Source organism: Mustela lutreola, chromosome 2 (assembly GCF_030435805.1).
Source record: "Mustela lutreola isolate mMusLut2 chromosome 2, mMusLut2.pri, whole genome shotgun sequence".
NCBI classification, from domain to species: domain Eukaryota; kingdom Metazoa; phylum Chordata; class Mammalia; order Carnivora; family Mustelidae; genus Mustela; species Mustela lutreola.
This window is the reverse complement of record NC_081291.1, coordinates 4,003,138-4,017,249: the sequence shown is the minus strand read 5'-3', so window position 1 is coordinate 4,017,249 and position 14,112 is coordinate 4,003,138. Positions and strand designations below refer to the sequence as shown.

Genomic DNA, 14,112 nt, shown 5'->3' with positions numbered 1-14,112 from the left:
TAATACTGCTCAGAACATTCTGGAACCCTGGCCAGTGCTCACGTGCATGACTGGAGTTGCGGGGTCAAATGACGTGCTTTCTAAAGCACCTGAAAAACGTACCTACCCACCCACAAAGTTGGTGCGTTCTGGAGGATACCTGGGGCTCCCCGTGCTGACCAGCCCTTGCTACTGGCCATGCTCTGTAAATTTCACCACGCTGGTGAGTGAATTTGGCCTCTAAGAAAATTTTCTTTTTCTTTTCCCTATTAAGTGAGGTTGGCCACCCTTTCAGTGCTTTTACCAAGCATATGGATTTCTACTTTTTCTTTTTCAGAAGTGCCTGTTCAAGACTTTCGCCCCTTTTTAAAAATTTTGTCTTTTTTAAAATGATTAATTTGTAGGAATTCTTTATAAAGCCTGGATACAAGCCTTTGTTGGTTCCACATGGGACAAATATCTTCCTACTCTGTTTATGGCAGAAGCTATTTGTATATTGTTTAAAAAATATTCCCTGTATACATGTCCTAACTACACAATTTATTGATTCAACAAAATGTTTCCATTTGGGGGAAACGTGGTAAAATCATCACCTGAGTTTATCATTGCCCTCGAGCAGTGGAGAGCTGAAGCCAGCCTCGACTAGCTCCTGAGAGCCAAGTGTTAAATCTTCTGGAATTTTGTGGGCCAGGAGAAGCTGGAAATCGACAGGGTGGGCATATTCACATCACAGGAATTGGCACGTGCTTGGACTTGGGGCCTCCCCCTCCACCCAGAACCAATTGTTATACATTTATCAGCACACCACTGCCTGAGGGGGGAAAAGTATGGCAATTTGGCCAATCTTCTGGCTTTTTTTATTTTTAAAATTGGATTCTCATGGCTGCATTCCCTGGGGGGTAACTATGGATACTGAAGGCAAAGTTCTGCAAAATTTCAGCAACCAATTAAAACCCAAAACCCCAAGCAATTTTCATCAAAATGAGGAATTCAGGGACTCGTAAAAGAAAGAGAACATGCAAAGGATTAGAGAAGAGGGGAAAAAATGTAAATATCACCAAATTGATAAAGGAGGGGAGGCCACTGTGCCAGAAGACCAACTTAAACCATTAGTATTCATTATTTGACTATTTGCTATGGAAATGTTAAATATACACAAAAGTGGATAGGACCATGTCACCCGACTTCAACACACTTACTTCTGAATGACGATCTTTTTTTCCTGGTCACAACCCACTGAAATGAACGCCGTCTGTGGAGGAGAGAGGCGGACACGCTGACCTGGATCGGTGAGGGCCACTGATGGCCCAGCCACAGCAAACACTCACACCCAGGGGAGAATGGACATGATGAGCACAGATCCTGACACTGTGACCCAGGCTCCTGGGACTCACTGGAGCCAGGCTTGGCTGTTGGAGCTTTCAAGCCCTAAGACCCTCCCAGAGCCTAAGTGCCCCCCACCACTTAGCTCCAACCAGAAACCAATTTATAAATGCAGGATAATACTTGGCATATAGAAGGCTGGGGAGAAGAATGAATGAATGAATGAATGAACCAACTAATGAATGAGTGGATGGGCTTCAATAAACAAACAGGAGAAAAGAGGAAAAAGGTATTTGTGCTTCTCAAAAAGCTAAGATGGGCTTCTCAAACTGGGGTACGGTGTTACCCTCAGAGATGTAAAAGGGAGTCTAAAAGCATATTAAGACAAACTTTATATTAAGTTTTTATATTATTGCCTTTATATTAAAACAAACATGGATTGGGGCGTCTGGGTAGCTCAGTGGGTTAAGCCTCTGCCTTCACCTCAGGCCATGATCTCAGGGTCCTGGGATCGAGCCCCGCATCAGGCTCTCTGCTCAGTGGGGAGCCTGCTTCCCCCCACTTTCTCTACCTGCCTCTCTGCCTACTTGTGATCTCTGTCTGTCAAATAAATAAATAAAATCTTTAAAAAACAAACAAACAAACATGGATTTATCAAGGAACAGAATGCAAGGTTTATATCAGTTTTACAAAAATTGTGGTATAGAATATATATAACATAAAATTCGCCATCTTTTTTAAATTTTTTTAAGATTTTATCCATCCATTTGACAGAGAGAGAGAGCACAATCAGGGAAAACAACAGGCAGAGGGAGAGGGAGAAGCAGGTTTCCCACGGACCAGGGAGCCCGATGTAGGAGCTCAATTCCAGGACCCGTGACTTAAGCAGACACTCAGCCAACTGAGCCACCTAGGCACCCCTAAAATTCACCATCTTAGCCATTTCGAAGGGCAAATCACAGTGGCATCAAGTACACCCATCCTCCTCCAGAACTTTCCATCTCCCCACATGGAGACTCTTTCCCCACAAAGGATGGACTCCCCACCCCCTGCCCCAACCCTGGCTCCCATGGTCTCTTCTCTGTGTGGATGGGACTCCTCTGGGGACCTTCTGGGAGTGGGGTCCTGCAGGATGTGTCCTTCTGGGTCTGGCTTCTCTCACTGAGCCCAGTGTCCTTGAGGTCTATGTTGTAGCAGGTGTCAGGATGTCCTTCCTTTCTAAGGCTGAATTCCAGTGTGAGGATGGGCCCCCATCTGTTTATTGATTCACACACAGGTAGACATTTGGGTTGCTTCCACCTTTTGACTACTATGAAAATGTCACTATGAATACTTGTGCATGGGTTTCTGTGTGGATGTATGTTGTTTTCTGTTCTCTTGGAGCACCAAAGAGTGCTGTTATCAGAGTTGGTGACTCTTGTTCTGGGGATGTCCAACAAGGAAAGAGACTATCCATGCACCTGCTCCAAGGATGGTGAATCATGAGGGGGTGCCCTGGGGAATGCTGTCAGGGGGAAAGGGAGTGACCCCGGCAACTGGGACAGGATTACCTCCATTTTCAGATTCCATCTGAGCATGGGCTTAGCCAGCCCCTCAAGGGAAAGATAGAGGAGGTCCAGGTGCCGTGCCCACCCCTTACCACTGCCATCATTCTTAATACTACCAACAAAGAATATGGAACAAAAATTTTACCAGCGGCTTGAGGTCCACACACGAAATTTCCTTGTTGGCTATGTCCAGAGTGATGGTAGATCCTGTGGGTCTCTTTATGCTGCAAGGCAATGGGATTGTGTGGTATTGCACACCTATGTCACACATAGGGTCAGTGTTAAAAATAATCACTGACTCATCAATTTATTTATGCATGCATGCATCCATCATCCATCCATCATCCATCCATCCATCCATCCATCCATTTGTCCATCTGTCCACCCATCCGTCTACCCATCATCCATCCATCATCCATCTATCCATCCTTCCATCCCTCCATTTGTCCATCTGTCCATCCATCCATCTACTCATCCATCTGCTCAGCCATTTGTTCCAGGATAGAGACAGAGAACCTTTGCTATTATATGGCGGCCCCACCCTCCCTTGAGTTTCTACCTCTTCTTGAGTCAGTTTTGTTCATTTACATATGATAACCTATTGAAAACATCTGAATTCCAATTTCATTATCCCCGAGCTACATCCATGTTTTCTTGTTCTGTTTTTTCGCTGAGGTGTAAGTGAAATACAATACCATATTTGTTCCAGGTCTATGACATAGTTATCTGAGGCTTATATACATTGCAAAATCACCGTAATAATCCTCGTTACCATCTGTCGCCATACAAAGTCAGCGCATTCTTATTGACCATATTCCCCTGATGGACATTATAGCGCCGTGACTTGTTTATTTCATAACTGCTAGTTTGTACCTCTTGACCCTGTTCACCTGTTTTGCCTACTCTCTATCCCCCTTTCCTCTGGTAACCATCAGTCTTTTCTCTGCATCTAGGAGTCTGGTTTTGTTTTGTTTGTTTGTTCATTTGTTTTGGGTTTTTTGGGATTCCACGTGTAAGTGAAATCATATGGTATTTGTCTCTCTCTGCCTTTTTTCACTCAGCACAATGCCCTCAAGATCCATCCATGTCGTCACAAATGGCAAGAGTCCACTCCTCTGATGGCCGCGTGATATGCCATTGTACACATACACTCCATCTTCTTTATCCATTCTTCTATAGATGGATACTTATGTCGCTTCCATAATTTGGTTACTGTGAATAATGCTGCTATAAACATAGGGGTGCATGATCTTTTCAAATTAGTGTTTTTTGTTTTCTTCAAATAAATATCCAGAAGTGGAATTACTGGATTGTATGGTGGGTCTATGTTTAACTTTTGGGCAAAACTCCCTATTGTCTTCTGGACTGGCTGCATCAGTTTGCATTCCCACCAACGGAGCAAGAGGCTCCCCCTTTCTCCACATCCTCGCCAATATCTGTTGTTTGCTGTGTTGTTGATTTTAGCCATTCCAACAGTGTAAGGCAGTATCTCGTAGTTTTGATTTATATTTCCCTGAGGATCAGTGACGTTGAGCATGTTTTCATGTACTATTGGCCATATAGATGGGGAAGTGTCTATTCAAATCTTCTGTCCGTTTTTTAATCGGACTGTTGCTGTTGCTATTGGGTTGTGTGTGTTCTTTACATATTGTGGAGATCAGCCTCAGTATCTTCTCCCAGTCAGCAGGTCGCCTTTTCACTTTGTTGATGGTTTCCTTCGCTATGAAGGAGCTTTTTAGTTTGAGGAAGTCCCCCCACCCCCAACTATTTTTTTCATGGGTTCTGTGTCCATACTTTTCATTTTCTATTCCCAATGTTCATTTCGCTTCCTCCTCCTTTGTCAGGATCATGGGGTCTCATCTAGTGTACTGGTCTTCTGAAGAACCAGCCTTATGTCTCATTGTGACTTGATACTGTTCTTTGGCCTCTATTTAATACATTTCAGGGGCACCTGGGTGGCTCAGTGGGTTAAGCCTCTGCCTTCAGCTCAGGTCATGGTCTCAGGGTCCTGGGATTGAGCCCTGCATCAGCCTCTCTGCTCAGCAGGGAGCCTGCTTCCTCCTCTCTCTGCCTGCCTCTCTGCCTACTTGTGATCTCTCTCTCTGTCAAATAAATAAATAAAATCTTTTTTTTTTTAAAAGAATACATTTCAGATTGTATCACTGTTAATTCCCTTCTTTTTGTGGTTCCCCTAGTTCTTTAAGTTAAATATTTAGTTCGTGCATTCTTAGTCCATCTTCTCCCTTAATAATAAAAGTGTCAGGGCACTCATTTTCCTCTGAGTACTTTAGGTATGTTCCATGGATTCTAAGATTCAAGGATTATCTAGAAAAGTGTCTCTTAATTTCCAAGAAAAGGGTTTTTGTTGTTGTTGTTATTACTGGTTTTACTTCTCTGGCTGTTCAGTTCTAGTTTTGTTGGATTAAAGTCTGAGCATGTGGTCTGAAAAATCTCTCCTGGGAGGTCTGGTGGATATTTCTAATGGCCAAGTACATATAAAAAATGAGTGATTTTAAAACAAATTCACCATAAGTGTGGGAGAGAAGAACATGCATTTTATACGAATAACATACAACATACTTTTTTTTTTTAAGTTTTTTTTTATTTATTTGACAGACAGAGATCACAAGTAGGCAGAGAGGCAGGCAGAGAGAGAGAGAGGAGGAAGCAGGCTCCCTGCTGAGCAGAGAGCCCGATGCGGGACTCGATCCCAGGACCCTGAGATCATGACCTGAGCCAAAGGCAGTGGCTTAACCCACTGAGCCACCCAGGTGCCCACATACTTTTCTTTTTAACTTTCTATTTACGTTTTTCAACTTCGCTCAGGTAAAACTGATAAATAAATTGTAAGACCGTTAAGGTATATAATGTAATTATTTGGTATCTGTGCATTTTGTGGAAGGATCCCCCCCCAACATACCCATCACCTCACATATTTACCTTTGTTTGGGGGTAGTGGTGAGAATATTTAAGTTCTACTTAAATTATACTATACAGTGGTACAAAATTCTAGATCTAGAATTAAAACTTTTTCAACTACATACTCTGGGGACCTCCTGGGAATGGAATCCTGCAAGACGTGTCCTTCCAGGAGTGGATTGCTTTACTGGGCAACTTGAGTGTCCTCAAGGTTTGTCCACATCGTGGCAGGTGTCTGGATGTCCCTCCTTTCTAAGGCTCAGTGATGTCCTGTTGTGTGGATGGTGCCATTGTGCTGATGCAATCCTCTGTCTGCGGACACAGGGCTGGCTTCCATGTTTTGGGGACTATAAATCACGCTACTGTGAACACTGGTGTGCAAGCATCTGTTTGAGTCCCTGCTTTTCGTTCTTCCTGGTGTAGACCCAGAAATGGGATTGCTGAATCATATAGTAATTTTAGGTTTAATTTTTTGAGGAACCCACCACTTAGAAACTGTTTTCAATTATTCTGGTCTTACTGTCCTTGGAGGGAGGGAGTCTGGATCTTGGCCCCGGGGTTCCCAGTTCCCGTTAAGGGAACCACTTAGATAGCCTGGGCCACCCCTTCCCCACTCCGGTCTAGGTGATCGACCACATACCTGGAGGTGAAATTGGGGTCGGCTCTGCCCCAGTGGTGCTGCTGCTTCAGGGAAATGTTCTGTGGAATCAAGGGTAAAAGGGTGAGTGACAGCCTGGAGCCGCGCACAGTCAGGGATCGGGGGAGGTCGAGGTAGGACGGGGCCCTGGGAGGAGGAGCCTGGAGAGCGTCCAGCCCTCTCCTGATTCTTTTTTTTTTTTTTTTTAAGATTTTATTTATTTGACAGAGAGAGATCACAAGTAGGCAGAGCGGCAGGCAGAGAGAGTGGGGGAAGCAGGCTCCCCGCTGAGCAGAGAGCCCGATGCGGGGCTCGATCCCAGGACCCTGAGCCAGAGGCAGAGGCTTTAACCCACTGAGCCACCAAGGCGTCCCAGCCCTCCCCTGTTTCTAATTGTACCACTGGTGAAAGACTTCTAGAAGCTCATGGAAATGAACACCCCAAGCCCCTGCATTTCCTTGCTGCCTTTGTCTGGAGGACCTGTAGTGAGGGGTGACTGTCTCCCCTCTTCTTTAGAAGGTGGCAAGGACTGGTCCAAAGGCTCTGTTGTGGTGGACTGATGCCCTGCCCTTGTCCCCTGGCAACCTCCCAACCCCCCCCCCCCGCCCCCCGCCAGGCTTCTGGCATCAAGCACAAAGCCCGTAGTGCGACCAGGAGGCCTGGCTTGCCCTGTGGATCCTCCAGACCCCTATTTGGCTAAGCCTCTCCTGGTCCCCCAGGTCACCTCCATCCTGATGCCTTGGTTTACCCAACCACCCACATTTCCCCAGGGCTGTATTAGGCTCCCTGCCATGGCCTCTGAGCTTATCCCCGTGAACCTTAAAGACCTCACTTGTCCTGGGAGACTGCTGCCTGCCTGCGGGGAGGGGCCCGGCTGTGTCCTCTCCAAATTCCCCAGCCCCTTACCCCGCTGTGTGCTGAGTATGAGGAGGGAAAGGAGGGAGGAAGGTCAGGCTGAGGAGTGCCTTAAGGTGGCCGGAGTGGGCTGGGTGCCCATAAGGCTGTGCCCTTCCTCACGTGCACCTGCGGCTGGGGTGGGGTCGGGGGCGCAGCTCACCATCCTGTGTTTGGTGTTCCCGTCGTAAGTGTAGCCGTCCTCATAGATGATGGCCTGCAGGCCCAGGGAGTGGGGGTTGCTCACCATTGCCTGGCAGGGGCCGGAGAGGAGAAGCACACACAGATGTTCTGGGCTAGAGGCACAAAGGGGTGCCACTGGTGGGGGGAGCGGGTCTCGTCCACACGTATCCTCGTGCACCTTCCCACCAAAAACCAAGCTTGCTCTGCCAAAGCGGGTGCCCCTCTGATTCCCGAATGTGCTGCACTTCAACTACTCCCCAGCTGTGGCCACACAGAGACACGGCTGTGTCTCTGCAGACAGCTCAGAGCTGCAGATCCCTGACCCATCCCGGGTTCCTGGAGAGACCCAGAGGCCTGACCTGCACAGGAGGAGCTGGGAAGGAGAGCCCGAGATAAGAGCCGGAGCCAGCCTGGTGTCCCCTGCTAGGCACTGCTCCCGGCTGGCTGGACGTCGTCCCGTGACCTTGCATTAATCACCCCGCCCCCACCGTTTTCAGCTCTGTTACTTGTACCGGGGGTTCTAGGCTTGGCCATTTGGGCTTCAGGTCCGGGGAGACCCACTGTCTCTGGAGCACCTCCCGCTGCCTGAGGGAAGGCATGAGTCAGGCTCCGGCCAGACTAAGAGGAAGAGGAGCTTTTGGGAAGCTCACGGCAGCCCCAGAGAAGGGTGGAGAACCAGGCGCACAGGTCCCGGGAGAGGAAGCCAGACAGGCAGAGGGTCATTGAGGAGCAGGACAGGGCATGTCTAAGAAGCATCCTGATCAAGGTCTCCCCCTGGGATCCCAGGGGACTCTGAAAGCCTGGGACCCTGGGGAGCACCCCATCTCAGAAGCGCCCACCAAACTCGGGAGGTGGCCTTACCAGCGGGATCAGGGACTTGCCGGGCCGCGGGATCATCAGGGCGGTCAGCTCCAATTTGCTGTTCATGTCAATGGTGTACATTTTGCTGTCAAATTCTCCTTCCAAAAGTTCCACCTGGGCAGAAACGCCAAACAAATCCATGAATTAAACCAAACTCCTGTTCCCAAAAGCAGAACGGACAAGCAGGTGGGTGGCCCTCTGTGGTCTCCACCAGGGATGGAACTTTCCACTCTGTCACTCATGCCAGTGTCTTCCCGGCTAGATCCTGCAGCCCCCTGAAGACCCTCGAGGTCCACCCCATCACCTCACCGCAGGGCCTCCTCTCTGCAGAAGTGCCCCCCGCCAACACCTGACTTTTTCCACCATCGCTTTCTTGCTACGTGTGCATCCCTAGGTGATGCGACTTAGTCCTGCCCATTTTCAAACGTTGTTCTCTCGAAGGCTCCTTCAATCCCCAGGCCCCCCGCCTCGTCCCTTTCTTTTTGTTTCTATGCAGCTTTGAAGCGCCCAGGAAGCTGGACCTGTAGATTCCCACGGTCCGGATTTTCCTGGCACAGGTAGGCATGTTGCTTTGTGCTCAGAGTTTCTGGCAGATCGGAGGCTGGATCCGTTGGGTTTGGGTTGGATCGCGCTGGCAAGACTCAGTGGGTGGTTGATCCTCCATCAGCAGCGCCTGGGGCTGGCTGCCACCCTTTATGATGTTGGGGTTGCCGCCAGACCACATGCTATCATTTCGTCTGCACACATTTGCCGGGGGAGTTTTACAGACTCTCTCCCACTTCGACTTTTCGCCGGCCCATTGGAACCGTTGGAAGGGAAAATGGGATGAAGGCTCGCATCTTGCCTTTTATTTCCCCCATGTTCAAGGGAAAAGATTGGCTTCCTGCTGTCCTAGCAACGCAGCCAGCCAATGAGATGCTTCTTGGAGAAGCGGCTGATTCCCCGTCTGGGGTGGAGAAAAGGCCAAGAGAACCTGGGACTTCCTGTCCTTGCTACGGGACTGTTGAAGTGGATCCTATCTCCCGGCTAATACGGTGCTTGCCAGGCTTCTCCACTACCAAGGGGCTACTCCTCCTTTCCAGACTGTTGCCTGTGGGCTCATGACAGAGACCAGTCCAGCCTCAGGCGGGGGGTGGTGGTGGTGGTGGTTAAACTCCTCTAGGAGGGAGTGCATGCAAGCACATCACTCAGAGTTCTTCTGTCGCGGGCGTGTGTCTCTGCTCCTTTCTTGACTCAGTCACTTATTTATAGCCCTGTGGACTCAAATTATCCAACTAATTGCCCCAGCTTTCTCTTTTTAAATTAAATTAAATTTACTTATTTGACGCAGAGAAAGCATAAGCAGGCAAAGTAGTAGGCAGAAGGAGAGGGAGAAGCAGGCTGCCCACTGAGCAGGGAGCCCCATGTGGGGCTCAATCCCTGGACTCTGGGATCATGACCTGAGCCGAAGGCAGATGCTTAACCAACTGAGCCACCCAGGTGCCCCTGTCCCAGCTTTCATCCATGAGCTTTTTGCTGTTTGTTTTAGTCTTGGTGTTTGTTTTTTGTTTTTGGTTTTTGTTTTGGAGTAGGCTGCACACCCAACGTGGGGCTCGAACTCACAACCCCAAGATCAGGAGTCACACGCTCTTCCAACTGAGCCCACCAGGCCACCCATCATCCATGGGTTTTCGTTATGCTATGTAGTTGCTGTTTGGGTGCTTTGTTTTTTTGTTTTGTATTTTGTTGTCATTTTTGGTGGGATTTGGGAAAACTTCTTGCTAGTAGCACAGCCGCCTTCCTCAGAAGAGTTCAAGGGGCCAAATATTTGCACAAAAGCCTACTACTGCTCGCTCTCAATCTCTCATTTTCTCCTCCATGTGTGCCTAAGACCAGCAATTTCCAGACACAGGATTTCAAGAGCCCACAAGGAAATCCCCACGGCTAGGGATGGATATTTTACAGTGGCAAGTAAAGAAAACAAGAAAAAAAAAAACCCACTCCCATCTATCAGCACCATCGTTTCACAAAAGGGTATCTTAATAAATCGATATCCTGGGGCACCTGGGTGGCTCGGTGGGTTAAAGCCTCTGCCTTCGGCTCGGGTCATGATCTCGGGGTCCTGGGATCGAGCCCCACATCGGGCTCTCTGCTCGGCAGGGAACCTGCTTCCTCCTCTCTCTCTCTGCCTGCCTCTCTGCCTACGTGTGATCTCTGTCTGTCAAATAAATAAATAAAATCTTTTTAAAAATATAAAAAAAAATTGATATCCTCGGTGTGTGGCACAGATACTTTCATTTTATTCTCAGATCGCTAAGTGTCATGGATTCAAAGGCCATTTGGAGATGGACAGCCTGAAACCTCTTTGTGACTCTTCTGCAGCCTTTTAGAAGGGGAGCAGCCCGGCAGACACAGGACACCTAGGTAGCTGGGCGCCAGGGAGCACAGCACTGACCTTATTTCTGATTCTGTGGATTTCAGAGCATTGAGAGATAGGATGAGGTTGCTGGACAGGGCAGACCCCGAGATGGCATTTCCTTGGGAATGTAAATGGGTGCTGGAAAACAGTCCAGGGTTGCCTCAAAAAATTAAAAGTGGAGCTACCCTATAGCCCAGCAATCACGCTTCTGGGTGTGTTTCTATAGGAAATGAAATGACTGGGTTTTTTTGTTTTTTGTTTTTTGTTTTAAGATTTTATTTATTTGACAGACAGAGATCACAAGTAGGCAGAGAGGCAGGCAGAGAGAGAGAGAGAGAGAGAGGGAAGCAGGCTCCCTGCGGAGCAGAGAGCCCGATGCGATGCAGGGCTCGATGCGATGCAGGGCTCGATCCCAGGACCCTGAGATCATGACCTGAGCCGAAGGGAGTGGCTTAACCCACTAAGCCACCCAGGCGCCCCTGAAATGACTGTTTTAAAGAGGTATCTCCTCCCATATTTACTGCAGCTCCGTGTCAAGACATGAAATCAACCTAAATGTCCATGAATGGATGAATGGGTTAAAATTTGTGATATGGGAGCGTTTGGGTGGTTCAGTGGGTTAAAACCTCTGCTTTTAGCTCAGGTCACGATCCCAGGGTCCTGGTCCTCGGATTGAGCCCCATATCGGACTCTGCTCGACTCTGCTCGGCGGGGAGCCTGCTCCACCCACACCCCTCGCCTGCCTCTCTGCCTACTTGTGATCTCTGTCAAATAAATAAATAAAATCTTTTTTAAAAAAAATAAATAAAATTTGTGAAACGGGGATGCCTAGGTGGCTCCTTCCATTAAGCATTTGCCTTTGGCTCAGGTCATGATCTCAGGGTCCTGGGATGGAGCCCCGCATCGGGCTCTCAACTTGGTGGGGAGCCTGCTTCCCCCCCCCCTCTGCCTGCCTCTCCACCTTCTTGTGATCTCTCTCTCCATGTCAAATAAATAAATAAAATCTTTTAAAAACGAAACGAAAAAATTAAACTCATAGATACTGAGAAAAGATTGGCGGTTGCCAGGGGTGGTGGACAGAGATGGGCAAAATGGGTGAAGTTGTTCAAAAAGCTACAAGGGTTCGGTTGGGAGATGTCACACCCAGCGCAGCGACGGCAGGTAACAGCCCTGCACTGCGCGGGGGGAAGTGCCAAGAGAGGAGACCCTGAAAGTGCTCATCACCGGAAAAAAGCAATGTGTGATTGTTTAAACATTCAAAGTGAAAGAAATGGTGTTCTCCTGCACTTCTGACCCACGGGATTGCCAGGGTCTGCGGGAGGGGCCCCGAGATGCTACCGTGCTACTTCTGTCCCGCGGCTGGTCTCCTCCCCAGGGTATGCGCATCCCCTTCCGCAGACCGGTCCTTGGCTCATCCTTGGGCAGATGGCCTGGTGGACTGACGTCATTGTTATCTGAAGGTGTGGACTCTGATGGGCTCACCTCCAGCCCTGCGATTGGCGCGGAAGTGGGCCTGTCATCTCCCCTAAGCCAATGAGATGCGGGAGACACTCGAGGGGGCGGGGATTTCTCAGGGCATCTGCAGAGCGCGGATGAGAGGCCCTGTCTCTTGCCCGGGGGATACTGCGAGGCTGCCTGTCTGCACCTGCCAGCTCGATGCCGCGGCGTGAGAACCCAGGGCTTCCAGCGGCATCTAGATGATTCTTCAGGGTGAAGCAGGGAACATCCCCGCAGGCAGGTGGACAGATGGACAGGAGACGCCTCCTTGCTGGCCTGACCCGAGGTGCCGAAATCAAGCCTCGCCCGAGGTCTTCCCCCATCAGACCTTCTGGCTGCACCGGGCAACAGTTGCTTTTGGAGTAACTCCCATTCGATTGGGACTTTCTGTTACTCGCAGAACGACGAGTCAAAATTGATGCATCCATGTTTCCATAGTTGTAGAATCCCCCCCCCCCCCCCCCCCCCCCGCTTTGAGCGAGGGTCAAGGCTGACCCCAGGGCTAGGTGGAAGCCTTGAGCCCAATCGAATCTCCCTCTCCAGAGCTCTCCAGGTCAGATTCCGGAGAACACTGACTGTAACTTTGCTGGAGGAGGAAGCGGCCCCCACAAGCACATCATTTGCTTTACCCTCTTCCAAACCATTGTTAAGGGTTGGCCGGCTTCCTTGTTACAAAGAGTGTCTACTAACGTGATGTATGTTTCTATCCGAAACAAGGGGCATGAAACCCACATGAGGCGAGGGCACGAGCCTTTGGGGGCAGTGGTGGCTGGCTGCCAGATTCAGTGGTTTAGGTGAAATGCAGGAATAAGTGCCTGTCCCGTCCCCTGTTTTCCCCCAGCAACACCCATCGGAACTATACGGTGTGGTTACCAACCACAAATGCCCAGCTCTGGCTCTGTGAGGTTTGCTATTTTTTTTTTTTTTTAGAAAGAGTGCCCAGAACATTGATCCAAACAGCAATGATCACATACTTTGCAAACGTCGACTTCGAATTGGGGATCCATGAGAATCGCCTGGATGTTCACAGAACACTTCTGGAAATCGAAAGCTGGAAACATCAAATCGGGGATTGGGGTCAGTATTTCTACTCTCCCCACATCAATGAACATCAGGGCTGCGTCCTGGGTGCAGATGTTTTGGCCTGCAAACTAAGAGGAAAGCGATTTCAGGAATCAGGTCATTCTAAGTCGTTTTTGAGGATGCCAATTTTATCTTACGTTTCAGGTTTAAAGAAGGCAGACCAAACAAACAGAAAGAAAATCATCGGCACACTTTGTGGAAATACCTGCTCTCCAGCTTTATTCATTCCTTGGTGATAAATAACGGGAACTTTGTCTTTCCTCAGCAGAGGGGGTGGGCAGGAACTAAGTCTAGACTTTTGCACAGGTCCTGGATGGCTCTAGAGAGTCAGGACGAAGGCTACAGACCCTCACCCAGAAAACGCCCTGGGGTCAGGGTGAAGGCTTCAAGGAGACGGCCCTATATTCCTTGTCCTATCCTATGCCGATGTCAGGCAGCCTTCTAGAACTATAGTGTTTGCAGCTCAAGCAGCAAAGGACCAAAGTAGGGATCATCACACTTAAGGACTTTTCTGGCTCAGCTGCTGATGAGCTAAGGGGCCTGAGGAAAGAGGAAAACTTCAGTTTTTCCTCCCTTGTAGAAGTTGGATGCTATGCTCTCCTTCCTGGGGTTTTGTGAGAATGAAATAGAAACAGATAGGCATGACGTCTAAGGCAGTGTGAAATGACCTCTGCCTGCCACCACTTCCTACCTCTCTGTGCCTCTGTTTTCCAGTCTGTCCAATGGAGACCATATAAGGCTCTACTTCTTTTCTCTCTGGCTTGTTTTTTTTGTTAAGTTTATTTATTTAT

At 48.9% G+C, this 14,112-nt stretch overlaps 1 protein-coding gene across 4 annotated transcripts in view; it reads right to left on the bottom strand.

The window, feature by feature from the left end:
- The window catches only part of CATSPERD (cation channel sperm associated auxiliary subunit delta), a 48,432-nt gene that overhangs the window by 10,726 nt on the left and 23,594 nt on the right, over window positions 1–14,112 (bottom strand). For all 4 annotated transcript variants that reach the window (XM_059159618.1, XM_059159619.1, XM_059159620.1 and 1 more), the window contains 6 exons: window positions 13,213–13,389; window positions 8,344–8,457; window positions 7,463–7,552; window positions 6,409–6,467; window positions 2,995–3,073; window positions 1,179–1,231 (listed from right to left, as the gene is read on the bottom strand). In XM_059159618.1, the coding sequence (XP_059015601.1) occupies window positions 1,179–1,231; window positions 2,995–3,073; window positions 6,409–6,467; window positions 7,463–7,552; window positions 8,344–8,457; window positions 13,213–13,389 (572 nt within the window). The remainder of the gene's footprint in view (window positions 1–1,178; window positions 1,232–2,994; window positions 3,074–6,408; window positions 6,468–7,462; window positions 7,553–8,343; window positions 8,458–13,212; window positions 13,390–14,112) is intronic.